This window comes from Macaca thibetana, chromosome 7, assembly GCF_024542745.1.
Source record: "Macaca thibetana thibetana isolate TM-01 chromosome 7, ASM2454274v1, whole genome shotgun sequence".
In the NCBI taxonomy this organism is placed as follows: Eukaryota; Metazoa; Chordata; class Mammalia; order Primates; family Cercopithecidae; genus Macaca; species Macaca thibetana.
Window position 1 is genome coordinate 142,049,430 of NC_065584.1, and position 26,564 is coordinate 142,075,993.

Genomic DNA, 26,564 nt, shown 5'->3' on the forward strand with positions numbered 1-26,564 from the left:
TTCCTTTAAATCAACTGCCAATCAGAAAAAAATTTAAATCTACCTATAACTTGGAAGCCCATCTTGCCCCACACCTGCTCTGCTTTGAGTTGTCTCACCCTTCTGGATTAAGCCAATGTTTATCTTAAATGTATTTGATTGATGTCTCACGTCTCCCTAAAATGTATAAAACCAAGCTGTGCACCGACTGCCTTGGGCATGTGTTCTCAGCATCTCCTGAGGGCTGTGTGACGGGCCATGGTCACTCATATCTAGCACAGAATACATCTCTTCAATATTTTATGGAGTTTTTTTTTTTTTTTTTTTTTTTTTTTTGTTGACACCACAGACAACCACCTGACTCGAGGAGCTTATCTATTTCTCATTCAGCCAATGCTGGAGCAGGTTATTAACGTCCTTGAAAGCAAGTCTTATACAGAGAAAACTTATTTTGATATACTAATGAATCTGATCTGAACGGACTAGATTGGGGGGATAAAAAAATGGTTGCAATTGTGCTCCCTGGAATAGCTTTGGAGTTTACCTAGATCTTCTGTCTCTTTGGGATGGAGCTGCTTGTGTTAATATAGCGTCTTACATAGGATTGAGACAACTTCAATTTCCTATATAAAAAAATCGGGGGAGGGCAGTGGTTTTGGAGGTTATGGGGGTGTTCAAACCTCCCAAGTGATATCTGCTGTGACTGCATGTCTTCCTACTGTTTCCATTGGGACGCATCTCTGGTAGGTGAACTATAACAAGAAACTGAAAGCTGTGTCCAATACTTACTAAACTGTCTTCTTCTCAACAGCTGGGGGAAAGAAAAAAAAAAAGTCTTTTCAACAATTTTGCACATTTGGAGATAGGCCTAAAGTGAAGAAGGGAATTTTCAAATTGGTGTGTTGGAAAAGCCGCTGGGCTTTTGGGTTTGAAATCTGGTGCTGTCACTTACTGGTTTTGTGCCCTGGGAATATTTATTTCAGTTTTCATGACTCTTTTTCTACAGGCAAAGTAGAAAATTATAAAAGGTCCTCAACCAGTTTGTACAGCTGCTCCCACTCCCTCATCACCTCTTGTGGGCCTTTGGAAATGTATGTTGGGGGAGACATTTTGGATTTTTGCAATTACTTGGGAGTGCCATGGCACCTAGCAGGCAGAAGCCAGAAACACCAAATGTCTTAACAATGCCTGAGGCAGTGCCACAAATGAAGTCCTGCTCCAAATGCAATGAGCCCCGAAAAGAATTGCTGATTCTAAGGAACCTTCCAACTTTAACATTTCAGGACGTCCCTAAGCTGAGCTAGGAGGCACCACACACAGGCCGGAGTCTCCCAAATCCTGTCCCGCACTCTCCTCTACCTTATTAACGGCCAACTCATCTTTCAGGTTTCGACTTGTATTTCACTTCTCAGAGATACCTTCCCAGGTGCCCACCCCAACGTCACTATTATATTATTATTTGATTCTCCGTCCCTCCGTCCCCCGCGCCAACTCTGTAAACCCCAACTATAACAGAGGACGTGGCTCTTTGTTGACTAACACATAGTGCTTGGTGAGGTCACGCTGGCGCCAAATACTTTTTGTATAAACCTATGAACAGCTGACAACCGGATGAATGCTCACACGAGGGGAAAGGGCGCCAAGCCCAGGCGCCGGCGTCCTCCGACGTAATTTCCGCCCTTTAGCGCTCCTCCGGACGCCCCCTTCTCCCGGTCCGTGTTTGTTTCCGGCATTTCAATAAAGCTCGATTCGGCTCGAGGAAGACCCCGTTCTTCCGGGAAAATGGCGACTCCCGCTCGAGCCCCGGAGTCACCGCAGTCCGCGGATCCGGCGCTAGCAGCGGGGCCTGCCGAGGAAGCCGAGTGCCCGCCGCCGCGCCAGCCTCAGCCTGTGCAGAATGTCCTCGCTGCCCCGCGGCTTCGAGCCCCAAGCTCCCGAGGACTTGGGGCAGCGGAGTTTGGTGGAGCTGCGGGAAATGTTGAAGCGCCAGGAGAGACTTTTGCGCAACGAGTAAGCTGGGGTCCCGCGGAGTCTCCGCCAGGCTCCTTCAGCTCGAGCTCCCTGGGCGCTCCCCTCCCCTCCCCCACTCTGTTTCCTTCCCTGGAAGGTGACCTTGCCTCAGTCACATTCGCCTCAGTCCTACGGGCGTGTGGACGGAGGGCTTGCTGTCGCAGAGCCGTGCCTCTTCCTGGCCAGGCACGTATGCCTGCGAGGATGGCTCGGACTGAACGGCTACTTATTGTTGCAGGCAGTTAGTAGCCCCTCGTTGGTTTTATTTACCCGGGGACTGTGTTAGTTCCATGAAGCAAGAGTCTTCATTCTAAACCCTTTTGTCGCCCGCACCCCTAACCCATAACAAATTGTCAGCTTCGTCTCTGGATTCTACGCTTACAGGAACCGTAGGAAATGGGAAGAGTGGGATATGAAGAGGCGTTTATTAGGCCGGGAAAGTTCGACCCTCAGTCAGCTGGTTGATTTAACGGATTTAAGCAAGGGAGCCACGTGATAAAAGTGATTTTGTTTTTCAGGCAGCTTTGTTTAGCAGCTTGTTGCAAAAGATGGTTTGAAGGAATAAAAAGCGGGAGACAGTAGATGGCTGTTTTCAGAGAGGCTCCCCACGAGACAGTTGTAAGAAAGTGAACTAGGAAGGGATTGGGAGAACTTTTAAGCATAGAGTCATTTAAATGTAGTTGACAGAGATGGCTGAGTTTTCCAATTTGTATGGAAGACCACTAGCAAAAATAGGAATATTCAGGGAGAGGAATAGATCCGTGGTTGATTTTACGTAGGGTGTTCAGAGTTGAGGGGAGAGCGGGACAGACATTTGACTAATTGAAAACCAAACACTTAAAAGCTGGAGAAGTTGTCATTAGGCTCAAGAAAGAGAGAACTCTGGAAAAATATAGAAAACATAGGAATTTCAGCTGTAGAGTGTTGTTAATAGTTGAAATAGTGGGAATGAATGTAGTGTCAAAAAGAACAAAGGACCTAAGATTTTTCTCTCCATTTATTGTATAATTAAAGAAAAGAGAATCAAAAAAGGAACTCTGTCATCTAGCAAAAGGGACAAATAAATAATTGATTGGGATCAAGGCAGGTGTTTTTACCTTGTGAGAATAGGTTTTTAATGTGTAGTAGTGAATTAACTTTTTGGTCTCAGGACTCCTTTATACTTTAAGATTTTTTGACATCCCAAAGAACTATTTTATGTGTTCTGTCTAGTGAAGTTTATTTACTTATCAGAAATACAGCTGAAGTCTTTAAAACATAAGCATACACAAGCACACATTCTATTCTAGAACAATGATGTCATCATATGTCATGTAGCCACTGGAAAACTCCGCCGTACCCATGTGAGAAAATGAGAGGGAAATAACATCTTAGTATTATTATGAAAGTAGTTTTAAAATAATAGGCCCATCCCCACACTCCACCCCATCCCCAAATTGTGGGGATTGCACTTTAATGACTGCTGGTTCTTAGAATGTCTTATGTGATTATTACATGCTTAAAATACTTTTGCCGAAATTCTAATTTGCTGAGACAAATGAGGCATATATTCCCTATTCCAGCATTCCCTTGTTTTTTTGTGCTGTTTGGATAATGACCGTTTTATTTGTTTTATTCCTGTTTTGGGGCAGTTAGAAATCAGATATTTGACTTAAAAATCAGCTTTTCTTTCTTTGAAGATAATGCTTTGCCTTTTTAATGTTATATATCAAGTTAAAAACATGGCTGTAATGTATATGTATTCGTTTCCATTTGACAGAAAATTCATTTGCAAATTGCCCGACAAAGGTAAAAAGATCTTTGACTCTGTTGCCAAACTGAAAGCTGCTGTTGCAGAACATGAAGAAGTTAGAAGAAAAAGTGAACTGTTTCACCCTGTTAGTTTAGACTGTAAGCTAAGGCAAAAAGCAATTGCAGAAGTTGATGTGGGTACAGATAAGGCCCAGAATTCTGACCCGATACTTGATACTTCATCACTAGTTCCTGGGTGTTCCTCTGTAGATAATATCAAGTCATCTAAAACAACCTCACAAAACCAGGGACTTGGACATCCTACTCATGAAGGTGATGGAGAGACTCCAGAGGTTGAGTACACAGTGATTAAGGGCCCAGCTTCCAGCAACAGAGACAGGGTACCGTCTTCATCTGAAGCTAGTGAGCATCACCCGCAGCGTCGTGTTTCAAGTCAAGCAGAAGATACTTCCAGCAGCTTTGACAACCTGTTTATTGACAGGTTACAGAGGATCACCATTGCAGACCAAGGTGAACAACAGTCAGAAGAAAACGCAAGTACTAAGAACTTGACAGACCTTTCTAGTGGGACTCAGAAGAAGCCTCATTACATGGAAGTGCTAGAAATGCGAGCCAAAAATCCAGTGCCCCAGCTGCATAAATTTAAAACCAATGTGTAAGTACCATCGGAAACAGGCCTATAACAGGAACATGATTATTTGTTAAACTCAAAAAGTTAAGAGAAACTGGGTGTCGCGGTGCTTGCCTGTAGTCCTAGGCTACTCAGGAGGCTGAGGTGGGAAGACAGCTTGAGTCCAGGAGTTGTAGACCAGCTTGGGCAACTTATAATAAGACCTTTTCTCATAAATAAGGAGAATGCTCTAAGTTCCATGGGCTTTGTATGAGAACTACTTGTAGTTAGGAAAGAACATATTGTGGAAACACTGAGACCAGCCTGGCTGGAGTGGAAGGTTCATGCTGAAAAATACTTAGTTTTGAAACCAAGTAATTGACAGGGTCTTAAATAGCACTTGGGGGAATATTAAATTTCAGGACGCTTAGCCAATATTTCATAATAAACACAGAGTTGGAGAGAATTTATTATGACGTCTTTTTTTCAGAACTATTTTTTAGTGTACAGCTCTGATTAGTGTACTATCAAAGTGTATTCTCTGATTAGTCTGTGAACTAAGGGTAAAGCAATTGCAGGAGCTGATCGGCTTTCCAGCAAAAATTATTTGTATGCTCACTGAATGTAAGCAAGCAGCAGGTGTTGTGGGGACACAGTGAAGTCAAGATTCTTAAACTTCTTTGCCTTTTTGATGTTATACCTCAAGTTTAAAAACATGGCTGTAATGTATACATGTATAATGTAATACAACACCATGTTCTTCAAGGAGTTTCAGAGCTAGATGAGGACACAAGGTTTACACCCTTGGAAAAGAGTTAAGCTACATAATAACAGTTTCAGGGGGAAGGAAGCTGAGGAGAGTTTGAAAAACTGAAAATAGATTCAGGCAGGATAGGCAAAAACTCTCCTTATCAGTTCCTTGCCATAAATTTGTTTCTGAAATTTCAGGAAAAGTAAAGTCTTTTTGAAAATAATTGCTATTTACTTGCAGCAAATGTAACATTCAACTCAAAAGGTACCTTCCTATACTGTATTTACAAGTATGTAACATCAAATACAAAGTTAAATTACTACTACCTTTCTTTGAAAAACAGAAAATCTCTAGTGAAAAGTGCCTAACACATGCTTCTTTTTTGTTAGACTTTAACTCTACCCCAGCATTCATTTTAACCGCAAAACATTTTATTTCTGCCGTATAGAAAATCAGGATTATACTGCATTAATGTGATCAAGTCATCTCTTGTGTACAGTGAGGTGTCTTTCTTCACTTCCAGGATGACATTTTAGGAAACTAGAACCATCATCTAGTCAATAAATACAACAAAGAATACATTAATCCCAGCTCTGTATTACGGTCATTTAGCTGGGAGTGGGAGAGAGGTAAGGGAATAGTGATGAGGGCTACCAAGAATTCAGGAAGTTGAAGAGACAGGGAGCCTTCTGTATAGTTAGAGGAGAACAGGAAAGACAGGGCTTTGAGGAGTCCTTATGCCATAGACAAGGATTTAGAGGGTTCCATGTGAGAAGTGGCTTGGAGGTTGGAAGGTGGGGTCATTTAGTGTCCTTGGGTCCTTTCTGCTCTTCCTTCTGCATACTCTTCTGGTTTCATGTATCACCTGGATGCTGGAGGCTGACCCCTGTCCACCTCTATCCCAGATCTTCCCAGAACTTTAGGTTTGCATAGCCAATTAACCATGAAACTTGACCACTTGGGTGTTCCTAGGCACTTCAGCTTAATCATGTACAAAGTGGAACTTCTGTTTCTTTCCAAGGTAATTTCCATATTTCCTAATAGGACCACTACGTTCTTTGTTTTCTTCCCCTAAGGTATCTTCCATTTTTCTCATCTCCGTATCTGCTAGCCATGAAGACCTACTTATTTCTTTGATCTTCATCTCTATAATTGTTCTTCATCTTCTGAAGACTCTCATCTCTCTCGGGCTATAATTGTGGCCTCTTCTACCTCTAGTCTTAACTACCAGTCAGTCTCCACTGCTGCCAGAGTGAAATTTGTAAGATGGAAATCTGAATTTGTTACGGAGAACTCTTCATTGCAGTCTGGGCCCAGCCTACTTCCCAGCCTTCTTTCTGGCTGTCTTTTCTGTGTAGCCAGAAAAGCTGAGTCTCTCTACCTTCTGTACTTTCTCTCACTCCCCTTGCTGGGATGCACTTCTCTCCTTATTTAAATGGTAAGCAGTTATTCCAAGACTCTTCAAAGCTTTTTAGAAGCTTTTCTTACAGCCTCCCTGTCTCCCACTAGAACTGGCCATTTCCTAATGTTCCAGTGTATCTTGTTGAGATATCTGCCATAGTACCTCTGGTATTATATTGCACTGAAACTTTACATGTTTCTTTCTTTCTACTGGGCAATAAGCCCTTTTGCAAATGTTCTTTGAATGATACATGAAAAAAAAAAAAAGCTCCAGATGAAATATAAGGTTTGAATAAGGAAGGAAAAGGCAAGAGCCTGTGTGCACACAAACACACCCCTGTTTGTTAGAGCAATAAATACTGGTAAACTGCTTACTGTTACCTTTGGAGGAGAGTTAATTGCTGAGGTAAAGGTCATTTCTGTGAATGTTTTAAATGTGTCTACAAATAAAATAGTCTGATTATATAGCACAAGTTTTCCTTTTATCAGGTTACCTTTTCGACAAAATGATTCGTCTAGTCATTGTCAGAAAAGCGGATCTCCTATTTCCTCAGAAGAGCGGCGGCGCAGGGATAAGCAGCATCTTGATGACATCACAGCAGCTCGGCTTCTACCGCTTCACCATATGCCTACGCAGCTGCTCTCCATAGAAGAATCTTTGGCACTTCAGAAACAACAGAAACAGAATTATGAGGTATTTAGAGTATTATTTTTTTTCTTGTCTGTTTGTTTGGTGCCTCTTACATAAGCCAGAATTTACTCCAGGTTCAAGGAGGAAGGAATGGAATAGAGGGGATTAGGCGCTTCCATGAGCTCAGACCTATGCCACTAGTTTTCAGAGACCTATGCCATTAGTTTTCAGAGTCATAAAGTTGATAGAACTGCAGGAAATGGCTAGAGATGATCACAGCTACCTTCAACATGAAAGTGGTGATTTGCCAGGAAATGTGGGGAGACTATTGTAGAATTTCATGTCTTGAAGCTCATGTACCTGCCTGTTCCTGTTAGGATAGTAGTAGCATCGCATCTCTCCCTTTCACCTTGTAAAACCCATGTGACAGCTTCTGAGTGGTGGACTGTAACCCAGACCCCTTGTTAGAGAATGAGAAAAATGTAGTTCCCAGGCTTCCATCTCCTGCAGTACAGGGGAGGGCATAGAAGGAGTGGGAGGATAATGTTGTATAGCCAGCAGACAGTGAGACACTGTTTCAGAGCATAATCCCCAGGCCTATGTGAAGAGAAAAAATCTGCTTTTGGCAACTTAATCAATTTTGCATAGCACTTTGTTTCCATGTGTTTTGCATTGAACTTTAAACTTGTATGTTGAGAGTTTGTATACAGAGTAATGGGATGGGAGAAAATAAGTGTGAAGCACCACAGGGGAATAGAAAAGTTTAGAAGTATTTAGTAACAATTTTAGCCTCCAGGAGAACAGTATCCTGTCTCACTTCCTAGGTGTTGCTTAGCTAGATTTTAGTCAGGTACTAGTGTACCAGCCAGTATCACACCAGGCTGTTCAGGAGTTCGAGACCAGCCTGGGAAACATAGCTAGACTCCATCTTTACCAAAAAATTAGCCGGGCATTGTGGCATGCAACTGTGGTCCCAGCTACCCGTGAGACTGAGGTGGGAGGATTGCTTGAGCCCAGGAGGTCGAGGCTGCAGTGAGCTGCAATCGCACCACTGCACTCTGTATAGTCTGGGTGACAGAGTGAGACCCTGTCTCAAAAAAACCCCAGCAAAACAGGCTGTTAATCTGCCTTGGCTTTTCATAAAAGCCTTGGCATGGATTGGCATTTTCAAGGTGCTCTTTTTCAAAAAACCCGTATTTCTTTCTCTCAGTGCATTAAAATTACTGCCTAGTTGTTATGACCGTAGCATTGAGGAAGTGTTTATTGTCTCTGGGCTCTTAAATGCCCATCCTAAGATATTTTTAGGTTGAATTAAACCCTTTATCTTTAAATTGGTTTTCTTGGCAGAGGTAATAGCTCCCACTTTTACTTACCCATATTCATGGCTTGAAGAGGAAGACATCAAGAAACTCAAGAAAGCATGAGAAAAGGGAAGAACAGAATTAGGAATGACATTGCCACCTACCATGAGTTGGTGGTGAAGTCCTTAGCAGTTTTTAAGTACTTTGCCAGTGTCTGAAATTTACTTGGACTTTTTATTAGATACTAGTTGCTGTAGGACTTTATTTGGAGAGGAATAGTCAGCTTTTTAGTATTAATTTCTTAATTTTCATTTTGCCATTGAAATGTAATTCCCAAGTCCAGAAGTCATGATTTTTATTAGGGAAGAAGGTTCTGTCAGTTGTAGAAATCTAGACAATATTAATCATTTTTGACATTTGATAGGTCACATTGTTATGTGAGCGTGTATACATGTACATGTGCCCACATATTTAATGCATCTGCATTTATAACTGTTGTTGTGCTAAGCTGATTACTCAGTTTCTTATATAGAGGAATGTATTTCAATGCAATGTTGTATATTAATGGAGGTCAGTAACTTCAACTGTAGCAGGCTGGTGGCTGTCAGAAGCATTACCCAGTTGTGTCTGATAGGGCACAGCCAACAGGCTTGTATTGCCCAAGGGAGCACTCGGTGAGGTGTCAGTACCCCTCATATCGCTGATTCTAGATAACTTCCCATTGAAAAATTGAAGAGATGTGAACGTGTAACTTTTTGCTTTGCTCTTTGTTTTAAAGGAGATGCAAGCAAAGCTCGCAGCGCAAAAATTAGCTGAAAGACTGAATATTAAAATGCGGAGTTATAATCCAGAAGGGGAGTCTTCAGGGAGATACCGAGAAGTAAGGGATGAAGATGACGATTGGTCCTCTGATGAATTCTGAAGATAATCTCCTAAATCACTGACGTTGAGGTGTCATCATCTTACATCAGACTTTCTAACCAGTATCAAGATCAGTGTCAGATATTGTTGAGGGAAGTAATTTTATAAAGTTACACAAAGGTAGTTATTAAAAAAAATCCCAGTTTGTCTTTCAGAAGATGACTTTCATGTGCTTGAAAAGTTTAATTTTTGAATATTGTGTTTAACCACATGGTATTAAAATTTTGCAATATATTGTGTATTGGTCTGATATTTTAGTATATAGTAGAACATACTTTTTTTCTTTAAGCCAAATGAAAAGAGAGAACTTTGCTTTTTTCCTTATTCTTAACTATCAAATAGCATTTATTACATGTCTTTCAGTGAAATACTTAGTTCCAGGCACCCAAAATCAATTAGGAAGACATAGTTCCCTTCTCTTTTGGGTAATGAAGGGAGCAGTCTAAAGAATTGTATGCATGTTTGCATGGGGTTATTGAGACATTGGATGTGAAATACTTAGGAAGACATGCATGGAGAATGCTTAACAAATGCTTTTCTCCTTTTTCTGTCTTCCCTTAGGAAGAATGTTCTCTCTCTTCTGATTAGGAAGGAATTCCCTTTTGAGTAGATGCTGGAAGGTGGAAGTTTTTTTTTTTTTGTTTGTTTGTTTGGTTTGGGTTTTTTTTTTTTTTTTAGAGTCTTGCTCTGTCGCCCAGGCTGGAGTGCAATGGGGCACTATCTTGGCTCACTGCAACCTAGGTGGAGGTCTTTTTAAATAACCTCATGTTACTTCAGGCAAATCTGGTACAGGAAAAGTCCAGGCTAACTGAGCTAGGTGAAGGCTTGTGCATCACCTGGCTTGAGTTCCTTGCTGTCACAGATGATAGGTTCATGTACAGAACATTAATGTTTGGTAAGGAAAGCATTTTTTTTGTTATTGTTGTTACAATTGTCAGTACTTTACTTTTTTTCCCCCAAAGAGGCAGATATAGACTGCAGAAACTTCAGTCTCATATATAAATGTTCATGTCATTTTAGAGGATTATATGGTTGTCTCCAGAGAAATTAACTTACATTATCAAAAAATTCTTTGTCTAATGTATTGGAGTCTTTAAAAGTGTTAAAGAATAAAATATTAATTAGAACAACTTCAAATGCTAATGGTGATGTTTTACTGGGACTTAATTAAATACTTTTACTTTTGAAAAAGACTGTTCACATTTGCTTCCAGGTGTAGTTATTGCTTTCAGTCCTCACCCACCTCAAGCAAATGTGAAAAGTATACTGACCTAAGAGTCTCATTAGTTTTAGTTCTTAAAACTAATAGTAAATGATTTTGCAGCATAAAATTTGATGTTATTTGTGGAAAGCTGGATGATATGGAAGAGTTCATGTGCCTGGACACACAGTTCCCTGTAATCCTGCCACCTAGGGAGATAACCTCTGTTAACATTTTGATGTTGTGGTTTTACTTATTTTTCTAATCATAGTTATACATTTATTTTCTCAAAAATGCAATCATAATGTACATTGCTTTGTGGTCTGCTCTATGTATTGTCAACATTTTCCCATATTAAGTATCTTGCTTTTTAGATAGCTGTAGGATATTTTATTTCATGGATATACCATAACTTTAAGACTGATTTCCTATTCAGCAATTTGATTATTTATTATAATGTAATCTGTAAATAGTGATGTGATTAACATCTTAAAATAATCACATCTATACAAAATGACTTATTTCCAGAAGAGACCGCTCTAGAAATGAAATTGTTAGGTGAAAGTGTTTTCGAGAATCTTTATATATCACTCACTGCAGAGATAATGTTCATTTACATTCCTATTAGCAATATATCCAACGCTCAGAATTGAAAATTACTACTTAAAATCTTTGGAAATTGAATAATTACAGAAAAGGGCTACATTTAAAATTTGTATTTTTTTTTATTACTTAGTGAAGGTTGTGTTTTTTTTCCACGTTCATTGGCTATTCTGTATTCATTCTTTTGAGAATTGCTCATTCATATTTTTTCTGTTACCTGGTGAATTTGCTCTTTTCTTGGCTTGTAAGTTCTTAAGAATGTGCGTCCTTTGTCATATATTGTAACTTTTTTTTAGCCTTGTCATTTAACATAGTTTGTGATATTTTAGTGTAGAAGTTGTTTTCTTTAGGAGTCTACCTTTGTATATGTGCTTGAAACTATTTTTGTAATCCAAGAATGGATAAATGTCCTTTTCTTCTTCTAGTATTTTCTTATTTCACTTCTACACCTGTCTTCAAAAGGAATTTAAATTTTGTTTATATACATTAACTAAATCAGTACAAGTTTGGGGTGAAAAGGAAATTTTTAATCCATCTCAAATGTATTTGGGTATATTATATAAGGTAGGGATTTGATTTTATTTCAAAGAGTTTACCAATTGGTTCAGTATCTGAAACCACCATTTCCCCTCTGATTCGTAATGCTATTTTTATAGAATATTAAATTCTTATGTCTTTTGTATCTTAGGCCAATTTCTGGGCCTTCTGGGTTTTTTCCACACTGTCAATAATTATCGCTTTAATTGGTGTTAATATTTGGAAGTACAGGTTCTCCCTTGTTCTTTTAAATTTTGTGAAATATAACCTACAAATAAGTACTTAAAACAGAGTTTAATGGGTAAAGCAACAGCTGTGTAATCACAAACCAGATGCAGAGGAGGTCCTGCCAGCACTCCAAAATCTCCTTTTGTCCCCTCTTGACACTCACTCTTTCCCCCAGAGGTAACTATTCTGACTTAAATTCTCCCTTTGTCCTTTTAAGAATTATTTTACCAGTTATGTGTGTAACAATATGGTTTACGTTTTGCTCACTTTTGACTTACATAAAAATAGAATATTGTATGTTGTGTTTGGTGTCTTTCAACATTGCATGTAAGATTCATGTCACATGGTGTGTTTCATTTTCATTGCTGTGTAATGTGCCATTTCATTAGTACCACTATTATTCCACTTTGATGAGTACTTTGAGATTTTCAGTTTTTGTCTATTATAAGTAATGCTTCAGTGAGCATCTTTGTGCACATAAACATGTTTCCATAGAATGTGTACCTAGGAGTGGAATTGCTCAGTTATAAGGTATGCATACCTTTAAAATTTTATATTCCCTCCTCTGCTTCCATGATGTGTGAGTGCTTGTTCATCAACACTTGGTGTTGCCAGATTTTAACTTTAGCCAATATGATGTTTATATAGTAGGCGTTCATTGTGTGTGTGTGTTTCTGTCTTCTGAGATGGAGTCTCGCTCTGTCACCCAGGCTGGAGTTCAGTTGTGTGATCTTGGCTCACTGCAACCTCTGCCTCCTGGGTTCAAATGATTCTCCTGCTTCAGCCTCCCGAGTAGCTGGGACTATAGGCGCATGCCACCACGCCCAGCTAATTTTTTGTATTTTTAGTAGAGATGGGGTTTCACTGTGTTAGCCAGGATGGTCTTGATCTCCTGACCTCATGATCTGCCTGCCTCCGCCTCCCAAAGTGCTGAGATTACAGGTGTGTGCCACCACCCCCGACCTCATTGTGGTTTTATTTTACCTTTCCCTGATTAGAAATGGCATATGAGCATTTCTTATGTTTATTGGGCACTGGATTTCTTCTTTTGAAAAGTGCCCATTCAAGTCTTTTTTTTTTTTTTTTTTTTTTAAGAGAGAGTTGTTCTGTTGCCCAGGCTGGGTTGGGGTGCAGTGGCATGGTCACAGCTGACTGTAACCTCTAACTCCTGGGCTCAAGGGATACTTCTGCCTCAGCCTCCTGGGTAGCTGACGTTACAGGCAGGAGCCACCACACTGGCCTCCATTCGAGTTTTTTGTTTTTCCATTGTGTTGTGTCAGCTGTTTTTTTTTTTCTCATTGATTTGTAGGATATATTCTGGATACTAATCCTTGGTATTCAATCAAATTTGGTATTTGGTTGGCTTTGTTGGAAATGTCTTCTCCTTTTGGGGGATTATTTTTCATTCTCTCTCTCTTTTTTTTTTTTTTTTTTTTTTTCCAGAGATGGGGTCTCACTATATTGCTCAGGCTGGTCTTAAACTCCTGAGCTCAAGTGATCCACCTCAGTCTCCTGAAGTGCTGGGATTATAGGCGTGATCCACCACATTCCAGCCCTTATTCTCTTCTTGATGACTGATAAATTCTTAATTTTAATGGCAAATCTATCTTTTATGTTTAGTGCCTTTTGTGGCTTGTTTTAAGGACTTTTCCTGTCCTGAAGTCATGAAGATAATCTTTTATCTTTAAAAATCTTTATAGTTAAAAGATGGTTTATAATGTTGCCTTTCACGTTAGGTCTTTGATTCCACCTGGAAGATATTCATGACTGTGTGAGGGAGGGGTCCTTCTGGACAGCCCTGGTGCTAGCACGGAGTGCAAACACGGTCATTCCCAGCTGCTCCTCCTTGCTCTCCTGCCATGAATCAAGCATCTGTATATGTCTGTGTTACCTTCTGGATTCGCTCTTCAGTTCCATTAACCCATTTGTGCTAATATTCCATTGCCTTGTTTATGATAGCTTAATGATAAGGCTGGGACAAGACCCACCATCTTACTCTTCAAAGTGCCTTGGGAATTTTTAGCCCTTTGCCTTTTCATATAAATTTTAGAATCAGCTTGTCATGTTCCATACACACAAAATCCTTGGTAGTGCAAATTCTTTCTCGTTCATTTTCAAAAATACGTTTGATATTCTGTCATTAATTTTTCTAACAATTTATATATTGAAATTTAGGAGATAGGGGATTTGGACCTTTGCCCTTGATTAAAGTACACTTACTCTCTATGCTGATGACTATTTTTAGTTTCTTTGAGTTGAATAGAAAATTCAAAATGCTGTTTTATGTGAATACCTGATGTATTGTGTAGTTTTGACTGAGGAAAAGCGGAAGAGAAAGAATTTTTTAAAAAGTCACATTTAGGTTTAAACTGGGAAAATGGAATGAATGCAGTAGTTGTGAACTCTTGCCTTCAATTTTCAAGCGACTATGTCTAGGGAAGGAAGGAAGCGCTAAAGCTTGGGGCTTAACCTGAGTCGTGGAAGACATTATGAGGATTAATCTCATTATATAATAGTCATCTATAGGAGTGATAATTCTTCATTTTCACAGGACCTGTCTGTAATCCACATCGCATTTTCTGGGGAGCCAGGCTGTGGTGGGATTTTCTCAGTTTCCTATAACTGGGAGGTTGAGGTGATTTGCTCAAGGTCACTTAGAGCCAGCTAAGAAAAGAACCCAGCACTCAAGATTTTAGGCCCTTGACTGCATGGCCTTGCAGGTGAATACCACAAATCAAGGCTGCATTCAGGCTTTAACACGTGCTAACGCCAGACAAGAGCTCAAATTACTCTGGGGTGTTTGTCAGGTCTCCATGACATTTTACAAGAGAGCTTTTTTCTTCTGATTTTTTTTATTTGCAATGTTTTGTTTTTAATCATCTTACGGCTGTGTGATCATTTCAGTCACGGCTGGAATCTTCACTCCTCCTTCCTTGATGGTCAGCTGCATACAACTTTTCAGGAGAAGAGATACAAGGAAAAGTAAAGTGTCATAGGCTTTACTCAGAGGACCAGGTCTATCTGGCAGTTTAGCCTTCCCAGGCTTAATGACACAGTTTGTAACACTAAAAGTAAAGTTGTTAGGACAAAAATAATTCTGTCTTTGCACACAAAAAGTTGGGAATGCCTGTGCCAAATAAATAAAAGGATTATATATCCAGCTTTTATGGGGAGCATATAGTCATTTAAAAAATATGGCAAATCACATTATTGGCTAGCTGCTTGCTAAAGGGGGATGGGGTGGAGGAGTTTCTTAAAGCTATTATTTTAATTTCTGGCTAAAGTGAGGAAGCTTTGATACTGGGCTGATGAAATAAACCTAGTGTTGGATAATACTGAACCAGAGCCAGACCACAAATCAGACGCGATTCTGAAAGTACAGCATAAAAGCCTGAACAATTAAATATGATCTATTACTTCCCAGATGGTTTTAGAAAACTTGGAATTTAAAAAAGGCAAAAAAATTAAAAAAAGAGGGTAAGCCACTGGAATAGCATTAGATTATTAGATTTAGGATTTAAATACCACTATTTCCTTTGAATCCAGTGGGAAGTTATGTACTCTCTTGACTATTAAGTCTGTAAGATGAGGTCAGTGACCCCTTATCTAATGTATGGGGTATGTTTTAAGAGAACAAAATTTCAAAGTGTGGTCTTTATAGAGCATTTTGAGGTTTAAAAGAGATTCTATATGAAAACCTTATTGTAACGATGGTAACAATTATGATTGAAGTAGTTTAGGGGGTACCTTTGGCCATATGAAGTAAAATGTTTTAAAATCACCACCATATGAAACTTTTAATTTAGTGTTAAAATTAACTGAGAACAATAGGGACTCCCTAAAAAAGCTATTTTGACAAGGGGAAATTAGGACATTGAGCTAAGGAGAGATCCAGCTTCATATGGAAAAATTTCACATTATTAAGGCAAAAGAATGAGAGTTGTAAATCAAGTCCTTATTTAGAGCATACAGAAATACTCCTTAAAAGAGGGAGACTCAGCTCAGTGCTTATAAATTTTGTCCAAAAATATTGCTAGTAAATATATCAGTTTTCCTAATCAGTACCACATATATTTGTATTGAATTAAATAGCTTTTCTAGTGATTGTGTTATAAAAATGAAAGCATATCTTCTGTCAATTATTTAGATTTTCAATAAAGAAGATTTTTTCTCCCCTTTAGTTACTCTTAGTGGGGTAAAAATAAAGCACCATTAGAAACACCGTAACTGGCAACAGAAAACAAATCTTATATTGAATTGACATCTTCAGTTTTTAGGGAAGGAAGGAAGCTTAGTTATTTGTTCCAAACCCTATAAATGAAGAAACTGAGGCACAGAGAAGCATGGAGACTTGCTATGGTTGGGCAGCTGGTTCTGACACGGCCAATTTTTTTCTTTCCTAGGCCAATGCTCTTTGATTAATATGGAGTCATCTCATAATTAACACATTTTTATAAAATTACTGAAAAAGTGCAGTGCCAGCAATCTAGTTTCTAATTTTAAAATTATGGATGTTTTTAAAGATAGTCATAACTATTGCAGCTGGGTCCGGTACTATAATTTTCTTGAACCAGGGTAATGTGCTGCCCATTATTTATAAGCATGACCCCCTTTTTCCTTTTCACTCCTGACTTGGTCTATTTCGAATGTGCCCATTTTCACACCTGTTCCTTTCCGTCTTCAGTAGTTCCACTTCCGTCAGCCTACAGAAACTTCTCACCCGTCCTTCTGAGACTCTTAGTCTTTTATCAGCATCCAAGGGTAACAAGGGTCTTGGGGTCTGAACAGTATAGCTGACTAATTGGCATCAATCAACTCTTATCAATATCTCGGTGAATATCAGTTTATTAGATGATTTTTTTCATCAAGGAAGATAGGGCTTAAAGCAATGGTAATGGAACAGGCAAGTTTTTTGGGGGGTGGAGGATGGTGGGAGAGAAGAGAGAAAACGGAAAATGAAAGAGGAGAAGGACAAGGAATAGGAAGCAGCCTGGAGGTGCCCTGAACAGCCAAAGGGTAGCAAGAAAGCATAATTTGGAAGAGTTGTCTATCACACTGTCAACTCCTCCCTTCCCATTTTCTCTCAAATCCACTTAAATTTTAAGTATTTACTCCAAACATTCTCCTGAAAAAGCTTTTGTCAAGGTCACCAGTGACCTTCATGCTGCTAAGTTCAATAATCAATTTCCAGTCCTTTTTCTTGACCCCTCAGCAGTTTTTGACATAGGTGATCTCTCCCTCTTTCATGAAACATTTTATTTTATTTTATTTTTTTCTGGTTTCTGGAAAACCACTTCTGGGAGGTACAGGCATACTTCATTTTATTTATATTTCCCTTGATTATGCTTCTCAGATAAGGCATTTTTTTTTTTTTTTAACCAGTTGAAGGTTTGTGGCAACCCTGGGTCAATCAAGTATATTGGCACCAGTTCTTCCAACAATATGTGCTCACTTCATGTATTGTGTCACACTGTCACATTTTGGTAATTCTTGCAATATTTCAAATGTTTTCATTATTATTATGTCTCTCCATGATCTTGGATGTTACCTTTGTAATTGTTTTGAGGTGCCATGAACCATTCCCCTATCAGATGGTGAATTTAATTGAGAAATAAATACTTGTGTATGTTCTGGCTGCCCCGCTCAGTGGCCATTCCCCCAACTCTCTCCCTCTCCATTGGTCTTCCTATTCCCTGAGACACAACAATACTGAATTTAGGTCAATTAATAACCCTACAATGGCCTCTTAAGTGTTCAGGTGAGGGGAAGAGTTGCACATCTCTCACTTTAAATCAAAAGCTAGAAGTGATTAAGCTGGCCGGGCACGGTGGCTCATACCTATAATCCCAGCACTTTGGGAGGCTGAGGTGGGCAGATCACCTGAGGTCAGGAGTTTGAGACTGGCTTGGCCAACATGGGGAAACCCCGTCTGTACTAAAAATACAAAAATTAGCCAGGCGTGGTTGGGTGCCTGTAATCCCACGTACTTGAGAGGCTGAGGCAGGAGAATCACTTGAACCTGGGAGGCAAAGGTTGCCGTGAGCCGAGATCCCATCACTGCATTCCAGCCTGGATGACAGAGTGAGACTCCATCTCAGAAAAAAGGAAAAAAAAAGAAATGATTAAGTTTAGTGAGGAAGACATGTTGAAAGCTAGATAGGCCCAAACTAGGCCCCTTGCAAAAAACTGTTAGCCAAAGTGTGAATGCAAAGGAAAAATTCTTGATGGGAAATTAAAAGTGCTACTCTAGTGTACACATAAATGGTAAGAAAGTGAAACAGTCTTACCGCTAATATGGAGAAAGTTTTAGTGGTCTGGATAGAAGATCAAACTAGCCACAATATTTCCTTAAACCAAAGCCTAATCCAGAGCAAGGCCCTAATTCTTTTCAACTCTGTGAAAGCTGAGAGAGGTGAGGAAGCTGCAGAAGAAAAGTTTGAAGCTAGGAGAGGTTGCTTCATGAGGTTTAAGGAAAGAAGCCATCTCCATTAATATAAAAGTGCAAGGTGAAGCAGCAAGTGCCAGTGTAGAAGATGTAGCTAGTTATCCACAAGATCTAGCTAAGGTCTTTGATGAAGGTGGCTACACTAAACAGATTTTCAGTGTAGACAAAACAGCCTTCTATTGGAAGAAGATGCCATCTAGGACTTCCACAGCAAGAGAGGTGAAGTCAATGCCTGGCTTCCAAGCTTTAAAGGACAGGCTGACTTTGTTCCCCCTAGGAGTTAATGCAGGGTGACTTTAAGTTGAAACCATTGTTCATTTACCATTCTGAAAATCCTAGGGTTCTGAAGGATTATGCTAATTGTACTTTGCCTGTGTTCTATAAATGGAAAAAGCCTAGATGATAGCACACCTGTTTACAACATAGTTTACTGAATATTTTAATCATACTGTTAAGACCCACTACTCAGAATAAAAGATTGTTTTCAAACTATTACTGCTCAGTGACAATGCACCTAGTCACTCAAGAGCTCTGATGGAGATGTATAAAGAGATTAATGTTTTCATGCCTGCTAACACAACATTCATTCAGCAGCTCATGGATCAAGGTGTAATTTCTGCTTTCAAGTCTTACAATTTAAGAAATACATGTCATAAGGCTATATAGATAGTGCCACATGTAGTAATTCCTCTGATGAATTTAGGCAAAGTAAATAGAAAATCTTCTGGAAAGGACTCACCATTGTAGATGCCATTAAAAATATTCGTGATTCATGGGAAGAGGTCAAAAATCAACATTAATGGGAGTTTGGAAGAAGTTGATTCCAACTCTCATGCATGACTTTGAGGGGTTCAAGACTTTAGTGGAGGAATAAACTGCAGATGTGATGGAAATTGCAAGAACTAATTCTATTAGAAGTAATTCTAGTTCTAGAATTAGAAGTGGAGCCTGAAGATGGTACTGAATTACCATGAAGCAATTGTTTTCATTTGCTATTATTTCAGAACTTGAAATGATGAAGAGTTGCTTCCTGTGGCAGAACAAAGAAAGTGATTTTTTGAGATAGAATCTACTCCTGGTGCATATGCTGTGAATATTGTTGAAATGACAGCAAAGGATTTAGAAATTTTTTTTAGGGGGGGTCTCGCTCTGTCACACAGGCTGGAGTGCAGTGACAGGATCATAGCTCACTGAAGCCTTGACCTCCCAGGCTCAAGCAATCCTCCCACCTCAGCACCCCCTGAGTAGCTTGGATTACAGGTGCACATCACCATGCCTGGCTAATTTTCTTGTATTTAGTAGAGATGGGGTTTTGCCATGTTGCCCAGTCTGGTCTTGAACTCCTGGACTCAAGTGATCCACCGGCCTTGGCCTCTCATAGTATTGGGTTTACAGGTATGAGCCACCATGCCCAGCAGGATTTAGAATATTTCATAAACTTAGTTGATTAAGAGGTGGCAGGGTTTTAGAAGATTGATCCCAATTTGGAAAGAAGTTCTGTGGGTAAAATACTGTCAAACAATGTCACATGCTACAGGGAAATCTTTGGTGAAAGGAAGAGTCAATTGATGTAGTGATCTTCATTGTTGTGTTGTTTTAAGAAGTTTTCACCGTCACCCTACCCTTCAGTGATCATAACCCTGATGAGTCAGCAGCCATCAACATTGAGGCAAGACCCTCCACCAGCAAAAAGATTGTAATTCACTGAGGGCTAAATTATACTTGCTAGTTTTTTTTAGCAATAAAGTATTTAAAAATTAAGGTATATACATTTTTAGACATAATGCTATTACAGAGTTAATAGACTACAGTGTAGTGTAAAGATAACTTTTATATGCACTGGGAAACAAATTGTGTGACTTGCCTTATTGTGATATTTGCTTTATATCGGGAATTGAATCCATGTTATCTCCAAGACATGCCTGTACTCAATGGCCACTTCCTCTTAGTCTCCTTTGCAGATTCCTTCTCATCTTCACAATCACTAAACATTGAAATCCTCAGGATTCTCGCCCTTCTCTACCATGCTCACTCCTTGGGTGACCTCATCTGGCCTCTTGGTTTTAAATACCATTTATATTTAATGACTCCCAAACTTTTATCTCTAGTTCAGACCTTGTCTCTGAACTCAACTGCAACAAAAGTGCTCTGAGGAGAGTTGGAAGCTCTTGGATTAGGAACCAGGGGATAGAATGGGGTGGTGGTGGCAGTGGTGGTGGTGGTGAAGATGGTGGCAGAGTTCTTGCTTTAGTATTAGCCAAGTCACTTCACTTCTTGGGATTTGAGTGTTTCACTTTCTAAAACAAATGATTGGACCTAGTCAGTATCTCCCAAAATATGTATCTTAAAACAGAAATCCTGAGAAAAATGGAATTTGATGTTCAAATGAACTACCATGCTCTGTTGCCTGGACCAATTGCAGGGGCTTCTGATCTGGTCTCCCTGTTCTAGCCCTTGTCCACATGACAGTGAGTTCTCATCACAGCAGCCAGCATGTGTTGTAAAGCCAGAAGTCAGATCAGGTCATTTTTCTGCCCTGAGCCCTTCACTGACTCCCATCTGACTCAGAATCAAAGCTAAAGTCATTATGGTAACTTACAAGACTCCACATGCCCCTGCTTCCAGCACCTCTGACAGTATCTCTTGGCTCCAGCCACATGGGCCTCCTTGCTACTGCCAGAACGTGGCAAGAGTGTTCCTGCCTAAGGGCTTGTGCACAGCTGGCACAGCTTCTTCCAAACTTCTGTTACCGTTGATATTTTGACCTCTTCCCATGAATCATGAATATTCTTAAAGGCATCTAGAATGGTGATTCCTTTCCAGAAGGTTTTCAATTTACCTTGCTCACGTTCAGCAGAAGAATCACTATGTATGGCATGATCTATGGTTTTATGACATGCATTTCTTAAATGCAGCTGCCTTGAACATTCCCTCCCCAAATATCAGGGGGGCTGGTTTCCTACAAGTATCGATTCAAATGTCACCTGATCAGGGATGACAATGAATATAACATAGCCCCCTACTGCTTTGTCTTCATAGAATTGCATGTTTTTCTGTTTGTTTATTGTCTAAGATCCCCCTTTAGAATATGAGTGCAGGGATGTTTATGTGTTTATTGCTACATGTCCAGGCTAGAATAGTGCTAGACACATAGTGAGCGTTCAGTAACATTTTGATAACTGAATGAATGAATGAGGAGTGAATGAATGAAATGAGACAATGAGCGGATGGAGTGGAAGAAGGGCAGGCTTGGAGGGCCACATTTGCATGTCCCTGAGGGCCTGTTTGCTTCCATGTGGAGTAACCCCCTCCCATGTACCTGGCAATTTGTTGTCAAGGGGATGACTTTGCATCTGTGGTTTCTCTTGGTTCTTATGCCTGCCCTGAGGTAGGTATTTTATCCCAGCATTCTCCAGAGAAGGAAATTCAGGGCCAACGAGGCAGGGGCTTTCTCGAAGTCACGCCCTCTTAAGGCCTGGGCCTAAGTCAAGCACCCTTTTTCATTTCCTGAGCAGCCTTTCCTGTTGTGCTGTTTGTTTGAATTCCAGGCAGTTAGTGCCTGGCTTTCACAGAGGGCTGGCGAGGATGGGGTGGGGAAGAACCCTGGTGCATGTCACCAAGGCCCTCACACTGGGCTCTGGGTGGACCCTTCCTTTGGTCCTGACAGCAGCACTTTCACAGATATTCTCCTTCATGATCAGGGAGAACAGGGGAAACAGAAGGCAAGAAGCACAGAAACAGCCCTCTCTAGCTCACCTTTCCAGATCTTAGACTGTGCCTTCTGCCACCACTGCCTCACCCGCAGCACCAGCCCTGCACTTGCGCAACTGCCTGTGCCAGCAGCTCAGACCCACCCCTTACTCCCAGGGCCATGCTGAGCAAGTTCCTTAACTGCTCTAAACCTCCTGTCTGAAAGGTGGGAATAATCATCATAGTATCGCCTTCATAGGCTTGTTGCAAGGATGAGACAGTCTTGACATAAACAACTGTTACTCCTCCGGCTTCCAGCCCGTGAGGCTGGTTTCATCTTAACATCTTCCCGCCTGCCCCCTGACTTGGATTCACTGCTTTGTGGGAGAGAACAGAAGAGTCAGGTTGCCCACCTAGAACCCCTCGATGAGGCACGACTTTGCCCTTTGGTCTTCAAGACTGATCCCAATTCATATGTCACAGAAGCCACAGCATTCAGAGACGAAGACCTGGACATTCCTTTAGTAATAAGTGTCGTCCTGTCACACTGCGGTTCCTAAGTCTGGAAGCTAGAGTTCCTAAGTTTGGAAGAAATGGAGTTCATAGGACAAGAATATGCCTGAGGGGATGACATGGGCACTCAGCTTTGGTGTACCTGTGGGGGTCCTCCAGGAGATCTTGCAGGCAGGTCTAGGGGGCCACTAGTAAGGCAAGCCTGACTTGTGGGAGAAAGGTGGTGACTGGTGACCAAGGATGAGGCTCCTTCATAAAAGAAGGTGGTGAAGCCCATCGATGAGATGCACAGGGAGGCCGGGCACAGTGGCTCACACCTATAATCCCAGCACTTTGGGAGGCCGAGGCGGGTGGATCACCTGAGGTCAGGAGTTTGAGACCAGCCTGGCCAACATGGTGAAACCCCATCTCTACTAAAAATACACAAAATTAGCTGGGTGTGGTGGCACATACCTATAGTCATAGTTACTTGTGATGCTGAGACAGGAGAATCACTTGAACCCAGGAGGCAGAGGTTGCAGTCAGCTGAGACTCCTCGTTTAAAAAGGTGCCCAGGGAGAGCACAGAGCAGGAAGCGAAAAGGACAAGCAACACAGCCCTGGGAGGCACCATGGCAGATGAACAGGACGGGCCTCACGTGCAGCAGACTCATGCTGGACTCAAATCCTGCCCTCACAGACTTCCTAGAGCTGCCACACGCACACAGCATCCTTATCCAAAGTAGACAGGACCACAGGACAAAGAGAGCACCAACGGCGTCACTTGCAAGCATGGGGCCAGGAAGACGCCATGAAAGAGGGGGTCAGAACCATGTCTTGAACCAGAGGTAGGATATGGATGGATGATGGAGAGATGGGTAGACACAGCATTTGCAAAGGAAGGAAGCAGGGAAATTCAGGACATCTGGGAAATGGAGAAATTGGTAATATCTGGCCAGAGGTACCTACAGAATAATGCAGACTTGAATTAGAATGCAGAAGAATTTAAAAAGTATGTGGGTTCAAAAAGTATACAGATTGAAGTTTAGGGGGATTTTGAAATGTATGCGATGATGGCAAACAAGAAGATGGATATTAGTATGCAAGACACTTATCAGGCAGAGGTCCTGAAAAGAAGCACCTGTGAAAGGGAAGAAAAAGCAGCAGAACTGGGCATGGGAGAAGCTGGGGTGCCTCCCTGGGCTGTGATGAGGTCTCGACAAAGGACTCAGGCGACTTCACAGGGAGGTCTGGAGCTTGGGAAGCCCTTCAGCTCTGTTTCCCTCTCAGGGGTGGAGTGGGCTGAACATAGGCCCCAAAAAGGTACGTCCTAGTCCCAACCCTCAGTACCTGTGGATGTGACCTTACCTGGTGTTTGCAAATATAATTAAATGAAGGCGGTTAAGATCATTATCTTGTACTTAAGAGTGAGCTCTAAATCCAATAAATGGTGTCCTCATAAGAGAAAGGAGAGATTGGACACTCAGACACGCAAGGGAGAAGCTCAGGCAGGACAGGAGCAGAGATGGGAGCGATGTATGTAATAGACGCCAAAGAACGCAAAGAATTGCCTGCAGCCGCCAAATGCTAGGAGAAAATCATGGAACTGACCTCCCTTCAGAGCCTCAGGAAGGAACCAACCAGGTTCCTGCTGACACCTTGCTTTCAGCCTTCTAGTCACCACAACTTCAAGGGAACACATTTCTGTTTTATTTATGTGAGACAGAGTCTTGCTCTGCTCAGACTGGAGTGCAGCAGCGTGATCTCGGCTCACAGCAAGCCATGCCTCCCAGATTCACACCATTCTCCTGCCTCAGCCTCCCGCGTAGCTGGTGTGTCCGGAATTGGTGCGTTCGTGGTCTCACTGACTTCAAGAATGAAGCCGCGGACCCAGGTGAGTGTTACAGTTCTTAAAGATGGTGTGTCCAGAGTTTATTCTTTCTGATATTCACACGTGTTCAGAGTTTCCTCCTTCTGGTGGGTTTGTGGTCTCACTGGCTTCAGGAGTGAAGCTGCAGACTTTCAGGTGAGTGTTACAGCTCTTAAAGGCAGCCTGAGGGTACATTTGGAATTGTTCATTCCTCCCGGTGGGTTCCTGATCTCGCTGGCTTCAGGAGTGAAGCTGCAAACCTTTGCAATGAGTGTTACAGTTCATGAAGGTAGTGTAAACCCAAGGAGTCAGCAACAACAAGATTTATTGCAAAGAGCAAAACAACACACCAGCCACGACACCGAAGAGGACCCGAGCGGAATGACACTGCTGGGGCTGGCAGCCTGCTTTTATTGCCTTATCTGACCCCACCCACATCCTGTTGATTGGTCCATTTCACAGAGAGCTGATTGGTCCATTTTGACAGGGTGCTGATTGGTGCATTTACAAACCTTGAGCTAGACACAGAGCACTGATTGGTGCATTTACAATCCTTCAGCTAGACATAAAAGTTCTCCAAGTCCCCACCAGGTTAGCTAGGTACAGAGTGCTGATTGGTGCATATACAGTCCTCCAGCTAGACAAAAAAGTTCTCCAAGTCCCCACCCAGCTGGCTTCCCCCAGTGGATCGCGGGCAGGGCCTGTGGGCAGAGGTACCCGTCAGTTCCACCCCACGCCCCCACACTCCTCAGCCCTTGGGTGGTTGATGGGACCAGGTGCCGGTGGAGCAGTGGGCTGTGCCCCTCCAGGAGGCTCAGGCCGTGTGGGACCTGATGGTGGGCGGGAGGGGGGCTCAGGCATGACGGACTGTAGGTCCCCAGCCCTGCCCCACGGGAAGGTGGCAGAGGCCCCGAGGTCCTGCGAGAATTTGAGCACGTGGCGGGCGGGCCTGCAGTGCTGGGAAACCCAGCGCACCCTCTGCAGCCTGGGTGCTAAGCCCCTCACTGCCCGGAGCCAGCGGCATCAGCCGGCTGCTCAGAGTGCGGGGCCCACCAATCCTGCACTCACCCGGAACTTGCGCTGGCCTCCTGGCCCTCCAGCAGCTAGCTGCAGCCCCGGTTTCTGCCCACGCCTCTCCCTCCACTCCTCCCTGAGCCAGAGGGAGTCGGCTCTGGCCTTGGCCAGCCCAGAGAGGGGCTCCCACAGTGCAGTGGTGGGCTGAAGGGCTCCTCAAGCATGGGCAGAGCGGACGCCTAGGCCGAGAAGGTGCCCAGAGCAAGCGAGGGCTGCCGGCACATTGTCACCTATCACTGGGACTACAGGTGCCTGCCACAATGCCCAGCCCTTTTTTTTTTTTTTTTGGTATTTTTAGTAGAGAGGGCGTTTCCCCGTGTTAGCCAGGATGGTCTTGATCTCCTGACCTTGTGATCCACCCACCTCGGCCTCCCAAAGTGCTGGGATTACAGTCGTGAGCCACCACACCCAGCCTATTGTTTTAAATCAACCAGTTTGTGGTAATTTGTTGTGGCAGCCCAACGAAATGAATACAGGAAGCCAGGCTTTTCTACCATGCATGATCTGTCACTGGCTGTGGACTGCGCAGTGACAGCCGGCAGGATGGGTGTCCTCCGGTGAGCCAGCTTTCTTCAGCCGAAGCAATCCTCAAAGAGGACTGACAGCTGAGGGCCATTCTCTGGCAGCACTCCCAGCAGCTGGGGGATTAGATTCTTTAGTCCTGAAGGGGATCTGGGTGGCACATAAGAGCAGCCACTTTCCTTATCCTCAGTTTTCCCATCTACATAGTGGGAATAACAATAAGACCTGTCTCATAAGGTTATTAGGAGATTAAATTAGATGATCATACTAATAGTGAACATTTACTGAGCACTCACTGTATACATGCCAGATACATCAAATATGTGAGTTCATATTCATCTGTTGCCCAACATATTGTAAGCCCCCAGCAAACAGTACTTATTATTAGTGGATGTGTCCAAGGTCACCCAGCTGCCACAACCAGGACAGAACCCAGGTTTCCTGACTCTTGGGCAAATGCTTCTTCTGTAATAGGTCCCCTCTCTGCATGTACCTAATTATGTCTTCTTTTCATGATGGCGATAGTAATTTTATGCAATTAAACAAA

General features: G+C 41.9%; 1 protein-coding gene across 1 annotated transcript; it reads left to right on the forward strand.

Annotated features, from left to right (window-relative positions):
* The first annotated feature begins 1,559 nt into the window (after positions 1-1,559).
* POLR2M (RNA polymerase II subunit M) lies at positions 1,560-12,217 on the forward strand. The gene is made up of 4 exons (XM_050796837.1): positions 1,560-1,989; positions 3,749-4,396; positions 6,993-7,197; positions 9,214-12,217. The coding sequence occupies exons 1-4, from the start codon at positions 1,877-1,879 to the stop codon at positions 9,355-9,357; spliced, it is 1,110 nt and encodes a 369-aa protein (XP_050652794.1). The 5' UTR covers positions 1,560-1,876; the 3' UTR covers positions 9,358-12,217.
* Positions 12,218-26,564: the final 14,347 nt, after the last annotated feature.

Coding starts and splice junctions, on each gene's coding strand:
- POLR2M (XM_050796837.1), top strand. CDS start 1,877: ATGTCCTCGCTGCCCCGCGGCTTCGAGCCCCAAGCTCCCGAGGACTTG. Junction 1,990..3,748: donor GAGAGACTTTTGCGCAACGA/GTAAGCTGGGGT, acceptor TCCATTTGACAG/AAAATTCATTTGCAAATTGC. Junction 4,397..6,992: donor CATAAATTTAAAACCAATGT/GTAAGTACCATC, acceptor TCCTTTTATCAG/GTTACCTTTTCGACAAAATG.